The sequence below is a fragment of the Chrysemys picta genome, chromosome 4 (genome assembly GCF_011386835.1).
Source record: "Chrysemys picta bellii isolate R12L10 chromosome 4, ASM1138683v2, whole genome shotgun sequence".
Taxonomy (NCBI): Eukaryota; Metazoa; Chordata; order Testudines; family Emydidae; genus Chrysemys; species Chrysemys picta.
In genome coordinates this window covers 20977173-20993740 of record NC_088794.1, presented here as the reverse complement: position 1 = coordinate 20993740, position 16568 = coordinate 20977173, and the positions used below count along the sequence as shown (strand labels likewise).

The following is a 16568-nucleotide window of genomic DNA, read 5'->3' as shown; positions in this document are numbered from 1 at the left end:
GTTGGCTTTGGAAAGAATCTTGATTGTTACCACCACCTAGGACCCCAATACGTCGTCCTGCTGAATGCTGGTAAAGAGCACGTGGAGTGTAAAATGGGTTCTGGTTTGCATAGGCCAGCAATCGCCTCATTTAGGGTCCAATCTGTAACATGCTGAGGGTGAAATCCCAGCCCCAGTGAAATCAGTGACAAAACTCCCATTGACTTGAATGGGGCCAGGACATCGCCCTATACATGCTGGGTGCCCTCCATTGCCACTGGAAGTAGTTTCACTCTGCAGGAGGCGCTCAGCACTGGGGCTGCTTGAAAATGGCAGATATTTTCCCTGAAAAACATGGGACGCAACAGAAAAAATGTTGGTTTGTTCAAAAATTTTTCGAGCATTTTTTTGGAGAAATGACATTTTTTGCTTTGTTGTAACTTTCAGTTTTGGGGTTTTTTTCTCCCCTTCTCCGTAGGGGAAAAAGGGAGAGGGGGGGAAAGTTGCAAAGAATGAAATGCAACACCACTTTTTCAAGTCGAAACAGAACAAAAATGTCCAAATTGAATCATTTGTTGAAAATTGGGGGGGGAAATATGTTCACAAAAATGTTAATTTCCTTCAAAGTTTTACGACAAAACAATGCTTTTTGCCAAAAAAATCATTTCCTTTTCACTGAAAATTTTTTGCCAATTTTTTTTTCAATCCGATCTTAGCACCTTAGTGGAACCAGGCTTCTAAATTAGTAAATGGTGGCTTTCCAGAGGTGAAAGCAGGTAGATAGCATATGAAGGAAAAATGCCATTTATTCTAATTTTTCTTTGTTTAAACCCTAGTTTGTGGAATTTGTGTCCTGAAAAAGAACCTTAAGTGAGCTTGAAATGGGTTGTGTGAGTCCACAGGTTACTGTCATTGGAAGTTTTTAAGAATAGGTTAGACAAATATCAGTCACGGATGGCCTAGGGTGTACTTAATCCTGTCTCAATGTAGGCGGATGGAGTAGATGACCTCTTGAGGTCCCTTCCAACTCTGGATTTCTGTGTTTCCCACCCTTCTCTTTATTTACTATTTTCTTTGTATTAAAAAAAAATAGGACTCATCTTTTTACTGAAGAAGGAATAGATTCAGTGTCACATAGACAGGTGCACAGCGGGTTGAAAAATGGTATTTCCCACAAACCAAAAAAAAAGAAAAAGCAGAATTTTTCGATGAAATGAGTGAACGTGAAAATTTTGTTTCAAACTGAAATTTTTCCTATCGACTCAAATTGGAAATGTGAGGGTTGCCCCATCTGTTCTTTCCCTTTTCTCCTTCTCCCTCCACCCCCGGCTCAGTGTAGGAAGTGGAAAGGAAATTAAATAGACAAGGTGGGTTAGGTCATAACTTTTATTGGACCAACTTCTGTTGGCAAGAGAGACAAGCTCATTCCACATTGCACCACAGAGTTGGGGAGGAAAGGTGGGCGTAAACACTATTTGATGTTTGAATTTGGATAGGTAGGAGTGAGATGAAAATATTCCGCACATCTGTTAGAAAAATAGGACTTGCATATTCTAAGGCATTAATTCCTCTCTTTAAGGGCCAGATTCTGCTGTATCACAATGGCGTAAATCCAAGGGAAAAATCCTGAGCTGGTGTAAGCGATCTTAGCTCCGTGCAGCTATGAGAATTTATACCAGGGAACTGGGTGAATTTACAGCAGCTGAGGATCTGCCCAGGAGATTTCAGCGGAGTTAGTCTGGATTTACACTGGAATAAGCGAGAGCAGTATTTGGCTCTAAATCCTTAGTGATACTGATGATGGTACAGAAAATGTCACTGAGAGTATGTCTGCCTCAAATACAAAACTGCTGTGTAGACGTTGGGGATCGGGCTGGATACGGGGCTCCAAGACCCATCCCCATTGTGGGGTTTCAGAATCCAGACTCCAGCCCAAGTCCAAACATTGATGCTGCAATTTTTAGCCCCGCAAGCTCTAGTCAGTTGACCCGGGTCAGCCGGGGCCATGCCAAGCAGATCTTTTATTGCAGTGCAGACATATAAGCTAAAGCTTATTGGTCAGTCTTCCCCCAGCTCCTCCCAGCTCCTTTACCTCACTTCTGTAGAAATACCATAATTAATTTTTTTCCCTATCCTGCAAACGCTTAATTTAACTTAGTGACTGACCTGATTTTTTCCCCTCCCCAGTCTGTGGTATTGATTAAGTCCCACCTCTGAATTATTTAATTGTTTCAATGTTGGCTGTTTCTATTTTCCAGTGTTTCAGCCTTGGCCTCTGAATGGGTGGGGGAAACCGTGCTCTTTTCCAAAGTGCATTCGAACATGCCACTGACTAAGTGATGGAAACAACACCTCCTCCCCCTTGAGAAGAGGCCAAGGGACTATTCCTTCCCATCAACCTTTGTGACCCATTTCCTCCTCATTGGGAGGAAGTACGTGGGCAAATAGGGGAAACAGATCGACGCTGGGTGAATAAAGGGTACACGGCAACGGACGAGAAATGCAGAGTCCTCCCTAAGTGATTCTTAGAAAGGTTCATTAGAGAGGGAGGACGCCCCAGCGGGTAGGGTGCTCATGGAAGACTTGAGAGACCGAGGTTGAGTTCTCTGCTCTACCACAGATTTCCTGTGTGACTGTGAGGAAGTCATTTAGTCTAGCTGTGCCTTAGTTCCCCATCTGTGAAAGGGGGATACTGGTAGTGCCTTTCCTTACAGCAGTGTCATGAGGCCCAAAACACTGAAGACTGTAAGCCACTCAGATACTGCAGTAATAGGGACCATGCAAGTACCTGGGACAGATAGGCTATTCCATAGTACGGCCACTTCTCAGGAGAGGGCAGGAATGGCAGGGGGGAAGGTCCCTGAATACAGTCAGTGCATCTTCCTTAGTCTGTTTTCCCTTGAGTCTCGGTGACATTTGCACTGAAGCAAAGCATGGCTGTTTCCATCTGACCCTGTCGGAAAGTTTTAGCAGGTGCATGGGGGTGGCTGAAAGGGGACTCGTTGCTAACACGTTTTGGTATGATTCTGTTTCACTGGACTGGAGAGGGGAACCTGTTGCATTCAGGGAGTGAGGCCAGGGGGATGGCTCAGGCTGGAAATATGCAGGCTCTCTGGAACCACGGGTTCAGATTCTGGCAGAGTTTCCCCTTCTTGGGGAGATAACTGGCGCTCCGTGCAGTTGGTGGAGGTTTGGGAAGAGACCTGTTTGTTCTGTATGGTCCTTCCCAAGAGTCAGGTCCCAGCCAAAACTGCTCTTCCTTCCCCTGCACGGGCTGCTGCACACAATCCCGTTCACACCGTTGGGGGGCTACACTCCTCCCCCCCCAGGCTGCTGCCTTTCATTGCTGCTGTATCCACTGGTGCTGGAGTGCTGAAGTCCTCAGGATATTCACGTGCTTGAAGCCAAGCATGCTGGATCAGGGCCCGAGTGCTCAGCCCCTGGCAGGATCAGGCCTATAGCTGTAAAGTAGTGTGGGATTTTTCAGAGTGGGAGGTTGTATGCAAAGAACAGCAGGTTTCCTAAGGTAGGTGCAGGCAGAGAGCTCCCTAAAGTGCCAGCTGAGAAGAGACATGGATGCAGATCCTGAGCTGTAGGACCGCCCTGGGGGGTCTTTTGAACTAGGCAGCAGAACAAGTAGTGGCTAATGTTGGAACTGGCAGTGAATATTTGCTCACTTGCCATTTGGGGGGGGGGGGGGGGGCTGCCAAATTCTGATTTGTCCTGGGCACCATCTTGCCAAAGGCAGGGCCTAGCTGGCTGCGAAGACACAGTTGTCGCCATACGTGCTGGAATGCTACCATCGCTTCCCTACCTTCCTTCTTCCCAGTGCTGAATTTGCAGCATCTCCAGCAACCTCCTTACCTGGTGGCTTTTCATGAAAGCAGATGGGGTGGTTTTCCTTTCTGGATCACACAGGTGCCAGTGTAAGGTTTTAAATGCGAGGTGTCTGTGTGTTTTAAGGCTGACCGGTTCATTGCAGTGAAGAGTCCAGTTCCAGGTAAATAAATGCAAGAGTCTTCTATTGCTATAATACCCAGGGTTATGAAGATGATACGTGAGCATATGAGAGATTGCATCTGACACAGAGAATAAAAGCCCTATTCCTCCTACCAACAGCGGGTAGAGATTGTCCCTTCCAGTGGTAAAGGCCTGTGTTCTTGGAGTTCTAGGTTGGTTCTGTTCCTGATGTGTGTGGATTAGCAGGCAAGTGTGGTTGTGTGTCTACTGGTTTGTTACAGAATTGGTTTAGCAACTTTTTGAAGGTGGATGGGGGACTTCCATCCTGGGCGTGCAGGAAGGATGGGACTGTATGCTTTAATAGACTGTCTCCTGCTGCTTTAATCAAATGTACACATGGTACAATATGGGAGTCCTCCAATGGGCAAAGCCTTGTTTGTAAATTGCCATGGATGCAAACCAAAGGCTGTGGCCAGTTGCCTGAAGTCCTTGTGTCTCATTGTCGGCGCTGTGAACTGGAGTGGGTCAAAAAAAAAATCTTTTGTGGATTTTTTTTGGTGAAATGTGTCCCCTTTTTTCCATTTCAAAATTTCAAATTTCACATTTCATTGACTGGCCCTGCTGGAAATGCAACCCTGCTTCAGCAACAAATTCAGACTGCGTTATAACTCGGAGGTAGCCTTGCACCATGACCTGGCTAAGGAATTATGCTCAGCTTTGCTGAGGTTTGGCTTGTGGGAGAGGGGAAATGATTCCATGAGCTGGTTGCTACTTTGGGCCAAAATTTTGCAAAGCCAGCGGATGAGATTGCTGGGCTGTTGATCCTCAGTCTAAAGCTATTTTGGATGGGGCAGCCCCATGTCATCTTCTCAGCTGTCTCTGGTTACAGTTACCCATCTATGCAGTGTTCCTGTTCTTTCCTCATCCAACTCCTGCCTTCCATCTTTGGATCACTGCAGTGACCCATGGAATGTGCTCTCCATTGTTTGGAGCTAACAAATGCTTCCCTAGATTCCAGTGACTGGCTGCAGACCAATGCTGGAGGCAGCTAGCTCTGTCTGCGCTCTGTGTGTGCGTTGTGAGAGACAGCAGCCTCTGCTCAGTCACAGATGGATGGCCACAACCTGCTCTCTACAAAACACAGATCTGTCCAGTCTGCCACCTATGACTTTTCTCAGTACGGAGTCTCCTGTGGATTGAAAATTAACCCCCGAGCATGCTTAGTAGTGGTTGATGTATATTTCTGAATGGGCCTATCTATGTAATGTCCTACCAGGGTCCATAATTCAGTCTTACAAGATCTCAGGTCTATAAAACACAGAACCCTGCTTGCTAAGTCTTTGAGGTCTCTGCTGTTTTCACCAATGATTGTAATTTACTCTACCCTTGCTAGAGATATAAGTACCATACAGATGGATGGGCCTGTTCCAGGGAGTCTAAAATCAGAACTCAGAATTGCCATTCCCAAGTGTTCAAAAATCAGGTCACGCTCCCCGAAATCACGAGATTTGTGTAAACATCATGAGATTTAATATGTATATAAACTTTGGGTTCTTTTTATTTGCCTTCTGCTGTTGGAACATTTCTCTGCAACCACGTGGGCTAGAAACTTCCTTTTCCTTTAAATGAATGTAATCACATGACTCCGGCTGCTGGGGATCTAAGCAAAACATTGCAAGACTTGCAATAAAATGATGGGTACTTCTCCAGAGTCCGGGGATGTTATATCCCCTCTGTGGGTGTGAGGGATGGATGTCAGAGGGAAACTGTCTATTCTTTTGCTTATTAAGCTACGCTGGGTGGAAATGGTTGGAAAATGCCCTGAAGGGACATTCCAAGTCTAGCAGGAAAGCAATATGTTTGCCTGGCAGGATATGTGCTATTGTCTCCCCTTGTGGCCAGCAGGGATTCCTCGAGTTGTGTTTGGAAGAAGAAATGTATGTCTGTTCTTATTTTTTCCTCTCTCTCCCGTCTCGAGGGTGCATGCAGGCTGCAGCTTTTGCAGTGTGGAATGTGCAAAGACCGCTGGTATTTTACAGCCACCCCGTGGCGCTTAGTGTTAACTGTGCGGTGTGCCGATGGGGAGATGGGTGTTATGCAACACGGGAGGGTGAGGGAGACTGACACTTAGGTTTTCACTGCCTGTGGCGACTGCCGTCCTGGTCTTCATGGTAGGAGTTGCTGCTGGAGGGAGGATCCTGCAGCTACTGCGTTTATAACCTGGTTGTCCGGATTGGGGGTGGGCTCATGTAGGGAGCTCACCAGGTACCCTGCTCAAATGCAGGAATATATTTGTATTTCTCTCTGCCTTGACACATGGTAGCAAAAGTCCCTTGCAAAAGTCCTTCCTATGTGAGGGCCATGGTGCTTTGGCTGGGCTGTAGCAGGGACTGCGGGCAGGGTGTCCATGGGAGCAGATCCCCAGCTGTGGAGTTTGCTCCTGGGGCTTTTTGATTTCCAAGGGCTCATCCTTGTGCCTGAGGGTTTCCCCAGCAGGGCCCTCTCTAGAGCTGTGATTTTCCCCAGTGCTCTGCTACACCAAACCAGGATTTCAGATTTGCCTTGTCTCCAAGTGGAGGAGACAGCTCTCTCAGGATGAACACTGCAGCTCTGGGAAGGATCCGATAGCTGTATTTTCCATCAGGAACTGGCACTTCCAAGTTGAGTGGTTTCAGGAATCAGGGGTCATAGGGGTATCTAATCTTTCGTCATTTTCAATGCAAACCTGGGCTGGATTTGACCCGGTGTCCGGAGGTGAGAAGTGCCTTTTCCCAATGCCAATCCTCAGAGCCATCCGATTCCCTGCCGGCAGACAGCTGTTATGTATGGGGAACAATTGCTATCATCTGGAAAGGGCTTGGTGTTGTGCTTTATCTAGGAATGACTGACTGCCCTTCTCCTGAAAGTGTTGATGCATGGAGGAGCACTGGGCCAAGACTAGGTAACTCTTCTCGTCCACTGGTTCTGGCGACTGCGGCCTTTCAGAGGAGAGTAAATAGACAACAGAGCAGAGTGAAGGCATTCAGGGCCTGATGCGTGAGCCTGTTGAATTCTCAAGGGCTGGTCTAAAACTCAGTGGAGACAAAGGCTGTGTCTACATGGCCCTCAGTTTGGATTACAGGGGTTGAAATAGGACTACGTTAACGTGAACTAGGTACCTTTTAGGTCACACCAGCAGCGTCCACACGGGGCAGTTAAAGCACCGCACGTCAACTCACACTGTGGTTCACACCCCGTAGGCCGTGCGACGTCTACATGGCCCTGTCGGCCGCGTGGCGGGGCCATCTAGGTGTAACCTTTGACTCCATTGGGTTTTGGGTCAGGCTTTTAGACCATTTTAATAAAGAATGTGCTTTAAAGAGGAGTCTCCCACCCAGCTCAGCTCCCCCCGCCCAGCTCTTGCTTTGAACCTTTTTTTTGCCTTTTTTCTTTCTTTCTTTTTTTTTGGGGGGGGGGGGGGGGGGAGATAATATTTTGCATGGTTAACCCCTTCCATCCGAGTCTCTTGAAGTGTGAATGACCAGCGTCTTTGCAGCGGTAGGTAAGTGGTATCCCTTTCATTTGACATCAGAACAACGTGGCTCCCGTTTGGGCACCTGAATAAGAAGACCCGTGCACACGGGATGCTGAACTCTTCTGAAAATCTGGCCCCGGTTGCGGGCGCTGAGTTGGCAGATTAGGCCCTGAGCTCTTTTAAAAACCAGGCTCCACGTGATTTACCGAGGGGAGCTAGCATCACGTGCCGACTCCCGGCCTTCACTGTTCGGAGGCTCTCCCCATCTTCGGCTGTTACAAGAGCCCTTTCAAATCAAGTCCCCTTGGTGTAGGTTTAGCACCTAGTTGAGAGCACTACAGTTGCCAGAGAAGGGATTTATTTTTAACCTCAAACAATACTGGAACCAGTTGGCATAGCAGAGTACTTACTTGTCCTCTCTTTCTGAGACACTGAGGGGTGGAATTGCCAGGGTAACAAATAGCTGTGATTGCCTCTAATTGGACCCTTTTTATTGCTCATCCTGTGCTTTGGCTGTTTGAGAGGGTTTGCTTGGATGTGGCTTTCTTCCCCCTCCCGACTCCCCCCATTTTTTTTTTTTTTAAAGCTGGGTTTCAAAAGGCCCAATTAGCCTCAATGAGCATGGTGCATTCCCTTCTGAGTTAGCTGCAGAAACTCCTGTGCATGGTTGGGGAAGCTGGACATTGCTGGAATGTATTGTCCTTCCTCGGAGATAGTGTGTGTGCATGCGCCATTCTCTCCATGCACGCTGCAGCCAGAACCATGTTCGCTGCAGTAGGACTCGAACAAGCACTTGGGAGCATATCCTCTCTGCTGCAGGGAGCGGAAGGGCCCAACTGCTCCTAGACGCCTTGCTAGACTATGTCCTTCATTCCGTCCCACCCCATAGCACTTGATGCAGGTGTGTAGTTGCCTTGACTGACCTCTCCTCGAACACATGTGGTTTGGAAGCTCCTCAGATGTTTCTGCGTGTGCTGCCAAAGCACACAGCTTCTCCACGGAACATCCTCTTGGCGAGACCACGTCGGACCTACTGGGGCCGGACGCTCAAAGGCCCGTTTCTTTCATTGCCAGTTATTTTTCTTGTGAGATAAATAATGGGAAACATTTGACCCATTTTACGAGTTAAGAGCAGCATTTGTCCCCATGGTTTGGTGCTGTTGAGAGTCTTGTAGCCAGCGCTAGTGTCAGCAGAGCATTTCACACCAGGCAATCAGCAAGAGTGTGTTTTACCCAGGGGATGAAGAAGAAGGGCAGCAATCGTGCACCACCCTCTTTTCCCTGCTGGAACAAGAACATCCTGGGCCTACTTCTAACCAGGTCTGTGTGAGGCCCCGTCCTGTGTAGCTGAGCCAAGCCGTTCTTAATGCAAGCAAGTGAACGTTTGCTGACCAGTAACTACAGAGAGAAACTCCATATATGGCCACAGAGTAGCTTTGGTGAAGGCCCTGGCCCCAGTGAAGTTTGCTACTCCCTGAATACAAGGCCTCCAAAAGTTCATGTGGTGCTAGTCCAGGGGTGGATATTGTTAACGAGTCTGCCCTGGCATTTTGAGCCATCCTGTTACAGAATAAACAGGAGAGATAGGATCAAGTTTTAGCCAGGAAGGGTGGCACAACCCAGGGGGAGAATTGCAGGATGTGCCATATAGAAATAATAATTCAGAAAGAAAAGCCGCACAGCTACTGTTTGGAAATTTTGTCACCATCCCAAGATCTCTCAGTCCTTGGTCGTATGGAGCCAGCTCCTCAGCCTACTCCACCGACGTCAACGAGCATACGGGCCTGAAGGGGAGAAATTCCCTAGGGAGTCGACGCAGCAGAGCCATTGGAGACAGGCAGTCGTTGTGGGTGTCTCCCAAAGCTCTCCCACCACGGGGTTGCTCAGATCATCTCTAGGAGGGCGTGGCACTGCCGTGCAAGTGAGGGCTGCATGATGTGAAGCACCCGTTCTAGCCCTCTGCAGGAGTGAGTCACAAGGTCTGAGCTGACATGGGATTAAGCTAAGGAGGGGTTTAGCTGTACACTTCCCACCTAGGCCTCCTCCCTGCAATGAGGCAGCCTGCTTATACCAGTGAAGGATCTGGCCCCATGCATTGCTAGTGGATAAAAGAGAGAGAGCGAGCGCTCAGTGGTTTGAGCATTGGCCTGCTAAACCCAAGGCTGTGAGTTCAATCCTTGAGGGGGCCATTTAGGGAACTGGGGTAAAAATCTGTCTGGGGATTGGTCCTGCTTTGAGCAGGGGGTTGGACTAGATGATCTCCTGAGGTCCCTTCCAAACCTGATATTCTATGATTAAGTGTCCACATCACCCAAACAAACTCAGCCTTGGGACAGTTCTTGTTAGGATTCTCAGCAGGGTATCCAAGAACTACAGGCCCTGTAGACCAAACTCTCCTCTACCCATCAGAGGTCATTCCTCCTAGGCCAAGCACCAAAAAAGCCATGGTTCTGGACCGGCCGTTGGGAGAGGAAGACTTCAGCCTTTCAGACTGGCATCTTTCCCTGATACTAAGTTCACTCCCCTCCCCACCACAAAAGAGGAATCATTAAAGGAGAAGATCTGTTACATGAAGACATTTTCCATGTGCCAAGCCAATTGTTCCTGTTCCCATTGTCTGCTGAACAGAAGAGCCTCTTGAGCAGAGTAGCTGAGACTGTTAGAAGAGGCCTGTTAGTGGAACAAGCCCTGTAACAAGATAACTGGGTTTCTTTTCTCTTTATTTTTTTTTTCCTGTTCGGCAAACTGTATAATAAAAATACAATGAGGCCCTTTTCAAACAGACACTTATCAAAGTAACAAGCCCATTTTAAGAGTAAACTTCCATTGGCTCCGAAAGGTTAAGTACAATGGAAATCTGACCTGCTGGCGGAATGGAACTTTCCTTTTGTGTGCTCTTTAAAAATGAATACATTTTCACTGCGCCACAAACCGATTGTTCCTGGTTCCCCCATTGTCCAGGCGACAAGGCAGCCCTCTTACAGGGCTACATACCAGTGAGAAGGAGAGAGACTTGTGACAAGAACAGGCTAGTCTTTATCTCCCCTCTCCTCTGCACAATGGGGTTGTGCATGGAGCAGGGTTGTTGGTTTTTTTTGTTTTTTTTAGTAATAAGAGCTAGAATGAGACCATGAATATTTTTTTTTCCTCCTTGCTCAGTTAATTTCCATTCCTGATCTCTGGTGAAATCCGCACGGCAGGTCGCCTAGATGATCCCATCCCAGTTCTCTCAGGCTGACCTTTGTAGGTTAGTTAAGGGCTTCTGAAAATGAATTGTAGTGTGTGTGTGTGTGTGTGTGTGTGTGTGTGTGTGTGTGCACAGGAGAATGTTGTGGGGGTGGGGGGATCGATGCTGGATTGACAGCTCTGGGGGCGGAATCTCTTTCTCAGCTGGACTGCGGCATCATGGGCCCTGGCAAAGTAAGCATCCACTGCCAGTGCAGCTCCTGCCTGAGCCTAGGGGGCCCCCTCGGGAACTTCTCCAGGCTTGGGAAAGTTTCCACTTCTATCTGTCTAAGGTGCAAATGGCCTCCATTATCCAGGAATCTCACAGTCTTGGGTGGATTTATCCTCATCCCCCCGGGCTATTATACCCACCCATGTTCCTGCTGGGGAACTGAGGCACAAGGAGACTACGTGACTTGCCCAAGGGCACAAGGCATGGAACCCAGCTCTCCCGAGTCCCAGCTTGGCCCCTTAACCAAAGACCCGTCCATCCTCCCGTGCAATGGGTGGCTTGTGGTTTAGCTGCAAGTGAACCCAAGAAGCACTACAGGAAACGTGATTGAGTCGCAGGCTTCCATCAGTGCTGAGTGTGCCCGTGTGGTGCAGATCCGCCAGAGACTCAGCAGGGGTCATTAGTCTCAAAGTATATCGTTTTTTCCTGTGCGGCCTTCAGGATGTTGTCATCCGAGTTTCTTTCTCTAGCTAAAAGCCTAAAGAAGCAGGTCATGCACCGCACTAAATACCCTCTGGCGGATGGACGGGGGCCTCAAGTTTTCACTGAAACACTCGCTTGCCCCATGCTAGGAGATACTGGCTTAGCACTTAGTGCCGATGTAAGGTAATCTGACTGGACCAGTGCATTGACCATGCATGAGCAGAAAGCAAGGAAACCCCAGAGTTTGGATTCCTTTACCCATCCTTGGAATGCTCTCAGAGGCAGGGAGCAGTTAGGGTGTCTAGTGGTTAAAGTAGGAATGGCGAGTTGGACTCCTGGCTTTTATTCCCTCACCCTTGCTGTGTGAACTTGGGCAAGTTGCTTAAATGCCCACACTCCTCTGCTTTTGTTTTCCTATCTGTAAAACAGGACTAATAATAACCACAGCATGAGGGGTGGACAGAGGATTTGAGGCTTAATTGACCTGCTCTGAGAGCCGAAGAAGAAAGGAGCTAACTAATAATGTGCATTTAAATTGTACCTTTCTCCTCAAGGACTCCAGAGTGTCACAGAGTGACAGCTCAGTTGGAATGAAGCCCCCTCTGGGGTAGAAACCAACAGATGCCATTGTGCTGCACCACTGGGAGGTGGGGAGAATTTTCACCTGGAACACTGGGGCCAATCCCTACTCTCTCAGAAAATGCCATGGGATCTTTAATGGCCACCGATGAGCAAGTCTAACCTGAAAGACTCCAATCCTAGTCAGTTTTAGGGAAGTTAACGTAGCTAACTTCGGGAAGGCTAAGAGCAAAGAGATGGCGTGGTCATGAGGAGTCTAGAGATTACCCGACCTGTGTAAGCCAACACCTGTGAACATGATCCAAAATGGCTCAGACAGGTAGAGACCCTCCCTCGTCAAGAATGATCTAGATGGGGCTTACCAAAGGCTAAAATCCACCTCCGTTGAGCTGTCCTCAGACACATTCATTTTTGCCATGGCTGAAGTCTAGCGAATGCAATTGATGTGTTTTATCGGGGTCCTTGTGTGGGGGCACTTGATCAGTCTCCCGATCAGTCTCTCAGGACCTTCCTCTCCAACACACGGGGGATGAGTCTGTTCAGTCTCTGGGGATGGGATGGGGTAGGAGAGCTGTGGGGCCAGAGAGAAGCAGGACTGTGTTAGGGATGAGAATTAAAGGACATAGGTCTCCGACTGGAGTTACTGTACAAGCCAAAAGGAAACCCAATAGCCTGGAAAGCGCAATGATTTGTTCAGAGAAGGGCAGGGAACTGAGATAAAAAAGCCCTGCTAAGATCAGAAACTCTGGCGCGCACAGTGCCCCATTGTTGAGCTGTCACACTTCCCTTTACTTTATTGCTTTTGTCCAACACCCTATTGTTCCACTTCCTTTTGTCCCCTATTCAGAGCACTGGCTTTTCATTACCCAGCCGGCCTTGTTGTTTTCGTTTCTTTTGTTTGAAGTTCCTGAGAGGAAGGTTTTATTTTCAGGGGTTTGATTAATTCACAGCTTGAGCTGGGCTTTGTTTGTTATGTAATTGCTGCCCTGCGCTTTTCCAGAGCTCCCAGAGCCTCGGCGCAGCCGCTGCTCTGGCCCCACTCCCCTCCTCCTTTGGCTTGAAATGGCCTGGAGCGTGCAGCATCGTTCCAGGTGCGTGTTCTTTCTATGGGGTCTTTGGGGGTCTCCATCAAGTCATGTTTTGGAACGTAAGAATTGCCACCTCAGAGCATAACTAGCCGTTTGTCCAGCCCAGTGTCCTGCTGCCTGCCGCGCCACAACAGACCCAATGGTCTGTCTGGTCTGGTATCCCTCCGCCTGCCGCGCCACAACAGACCCAACGATCCGTCTGTCTGGTCTGGTATCCCTCCGCCTGCCGCGCCACAACAGACCCAACGATCCGTCTGTCTGGTCTGGTATCCCTCCGCCTGCTGCGCCACAACAGACCCAACGATCCGTCTGTCTGGTCTGGTATCCCTCCGCCTGCCGCGCCACAACAGACCCAACCGTCTGTCTGGTCTGGTATCCCTCCGCCTGCCGTGTCACAACAGACCCAATGGTCTGTCTGGTCTGGTATCCCTCCGCCTGCCGTGCCACAACAGACCCAACGATCCGTCTGGTTTGCTATCCCTCCGCCTGCTGCGCCACAACAGACCCAACGATCCGTCTGGTCTGGTATCCCTCCGCCTGCCGCGCCACAACAGACCCAACGATCCGTCTGGTCTGGTATCCCTGCACCCGCTGCACCACAACATACCCAACAGTCTGTCTACTCTGGTATCCCACCGCCTGCCGTGGCACAACAGACCCAGTGGTCTGTCTACTCTGGTATCTCTCCACCTGCCGCGCCACAACAGACCTTAATGGTCCATTTAGTCCAGTATTCCTCCTCCTGCCGTGGCAGAAGACCCAGTGATCCAGTGATCCGTCCCCAACAGTGGCCAATGTCGGATATTTCAGGGAGAGTGTAAATCCCCTCCTTAATGCCCCAATATTTTCATTATTTCCTTCTGGAGGGAGAGGTGAGGGAAGGGGTAATTTTTTTCCTGGTCCCCTACTGCTTACCAATTCATGCTCTGGGGCATCAGGGTTGGTGGCCCTTATAAGACAAATCCCTGCTAGAGCAGTTGTAGATGATCTCTTTCCCCACAAACGTGTCTAATCCTTTCTGGGACTCTGCCTTGGTGGAACGAGTGAGCACTGGGTTCATACCTGGCTCGTGAGACCAGCAGTGGTGATATCCTAGATTGTCGTAGATTCACCTGGAAGCATTGACTCTGTGGCCTGTGGCACCACAAGCAGCTGCTGCAGCGCAAATGGGATTTTTTTTTTAAATCCCTTGTAATATTTTGTGGTTATTTCTGCTCCCTGACCCCCTAAGCAGAGCACCTGCAGAGGGCTCTCCTGGCGTTCTGCTTGCCAAGTGTTCCTCTGGAGAACCTGACCTTTTATAGTAAACTTGGATGAAGGGTGGGGGTTAGCCTGGCTCCAGCTAAACTTCAGCTGATGGAAGTTAGGAAACAACTTCCTTTTGGGCAGGCTGCTCTTAAACCTTACTCTGAAGCAGCTGGCACTGGCTAGTGGCAAAGACGGGAGACTGGGTTTGAGGGACCCTGGTCTGGGGACTCCTGAGAGAGAGGGAGAGAGACTCTTGTGGTAAAAGAAGCTTCTTCTAATTAATCTGGTTGAAATCCTGGCCTTGTTGAAGTCAATGGGAACTTTGCCATTGACTTGAGTAGGACTGGTATTTTACCTTCTCTTTTCAACAGGAAACATGTCTGACTTTGGTGTTTTGGGGACTTTTCTTGGTGCTGCCGTCTGGTAGTTGGGAGCCCTTTCTGTAGATGTACAGGCTGGTTTGGCCACAAGACCAGGAGCCAGGAGCTCCTCAGGTCTCCTGCAGGTTCAACATATCCTTAGGCATGTCACCTTGGGCCCAGTTCTTCAAAGGAGCTGAGTCCTTGCAGCTCCCGTTGACTTCTGCTGGAGTTGTGGGCACCCAGCACCTTTTTGAAAAGTCAGGCCTTTGACCTGTCCAAGCCTCATCTGGAATGTGGGGATCAGAACACTTGCCTACTTCCTGGGGGTATACGTGTGGAAAATAATGAGTGAATCTTTATAGAGCATGTTGAAGCATTCTCATGTACAGCTGGGGGGAAAGCGACTCTATATAACTGTGGGCAGCTCAGTGGTAGCGCTTGGGTGCAGAGCCCAGGTCTCCTGACTCCTTGTGTCCTGTCCTCTGATCCATACTGAACAGGAGCCAGAGCTCCCGGGCTCTGTTTTCAGCTTTGTCGATGACTTGTTGCACCTCAGATTGCCCATCTGTGCAATGGGTACCGCTGTTCTTCTGACTTGTGCTCTGGCGAGTTGTGAGACTTCATAACGTGGTGCCGGATCCTTTCCAGAAAGTGGCTAGGTAAATGCAAAGTACAGTCGTGTCTTCAGGAGTTCACTCGCTTGTTTTGGCCCCAAATCCCATGACCCTGTGTTTTGGTTTTTACTAGACCAGCGTCACCGCATGGCATCACACACAGGATGGGAGTTGGGTTTGTTCTCCTGGGAGCTTCTGGTCTCTGGAGCCAGTACCCACAGCAGGGAACATTGAGGAAACTACAAACAATGGGGTTTGCAAACGGCAGCAAAACTCAAGACCATTGTCCCGCTCCTGGTGGCACCACAAACCAGCCAGACAGAGTGAAACCAGTGGGTTCCCGTGCTTGCTCCAGGCGGATGACTGTGCTGCAGGGCTGTTGGAGGAATTGGGAGCAAAAGGGTGCTGCAGTGTAGTCTGTTAGGAGCCAGAGGGAAGGAGTAATAGCCGTTACACAGTTACATAGATGTCCCTCTGTGGGGACAAGCTTCCTGCCAACAGTGCTGAACGTGCATTTAAACAGTGCAGAGACCCAAGCTCTTGGAATGTACAGGCTGGGAGGAAGGGGGCACAGATTGATTTATTCCTGGGCGGTTCCCTCTTGAAACGTGCTCCTAGCAATTCTGCGTCCAGAACTTGGGTACCCTTGCTGTATGGCCAGCACAACCACTCTGACCCTGTCACCATGTTGACCTCTCTCTCCTCCCCTAGGATGTCCATGAGGAGCCCTGTTTCTCCCCACCTGGAACTCGATGGAGCCGGGAACATGGTGAACTGCACCATCAAGACGGAAGAGAAGACCGATAGCTGCCATGAGTCCCCCCAGGGAGCACCCACTGGCTCCGATCCCCACTCCAGCGATTTGCATGGAGTGCCGCTGTCGCTGAGAGAGGGTGCTGACCCCCGGACTCTTCCACAGGTAGGGCTAAGTCTCCTGGGTCCCTTCTCTCCTCATTGCCTACAGGCTTGGGGGTCTCCCACTTCCCACCCAACTCACAGGGCCCAATCCCAGCCTGTTGTAAGCAGGTGCAGTTCCATAGAGCCAAATTCGGTGCTGATTTATGAAGTCAATGGGATTCCATGTGGTATAAGTCTGTGCCTTGAATGCAGTTGCACCTGCTGACCCCAGGTCTGTATTTAATTCTTCTGTCTAACCCAAGAATCTCTAATGCACTCATCACTCTGGTAACCAAGCTCCTTTGGCCTACCAAGTCTTCAAGCATATTAAGGGTATGTCAGAGGTGTGACTGCCTCCTGAATTCCTGGCTTGCACCCTAACCACTAAACCATCTTTCTTCCCACCTTTCTGCACTGTCCGGCACTATGAGGTTTACCCTTTCCTGC

The 16568-nt window shown here is 49.3% G+C and overlaps 1 protein-coding gene across 4 annotated transcripts in view; it reads left to right on the top strand.

The window, feature by feature from the left end:
- The window catches only part of SOX13 (SRY-box transcription factor 13), a 56084-nt gene that overhangs the window by 19942 nt on the left and 19574 nt on the right, over window positions 1-16568 (top strand). For all 4 annotated transcript variants that reach the window (XM_042849044.2, XM_042849043.2, XM_042849042.2 and 1 more), the window contains exon 3: window positions 15936-16143. In XM_042849044.2, the coding sequence (XP_042704978.2) occupies window positions 15936-16143 (208 nt within the window). The remainder of the gene's footprint in view (window positions 1-15935; window positions 16144-16568) is intronic.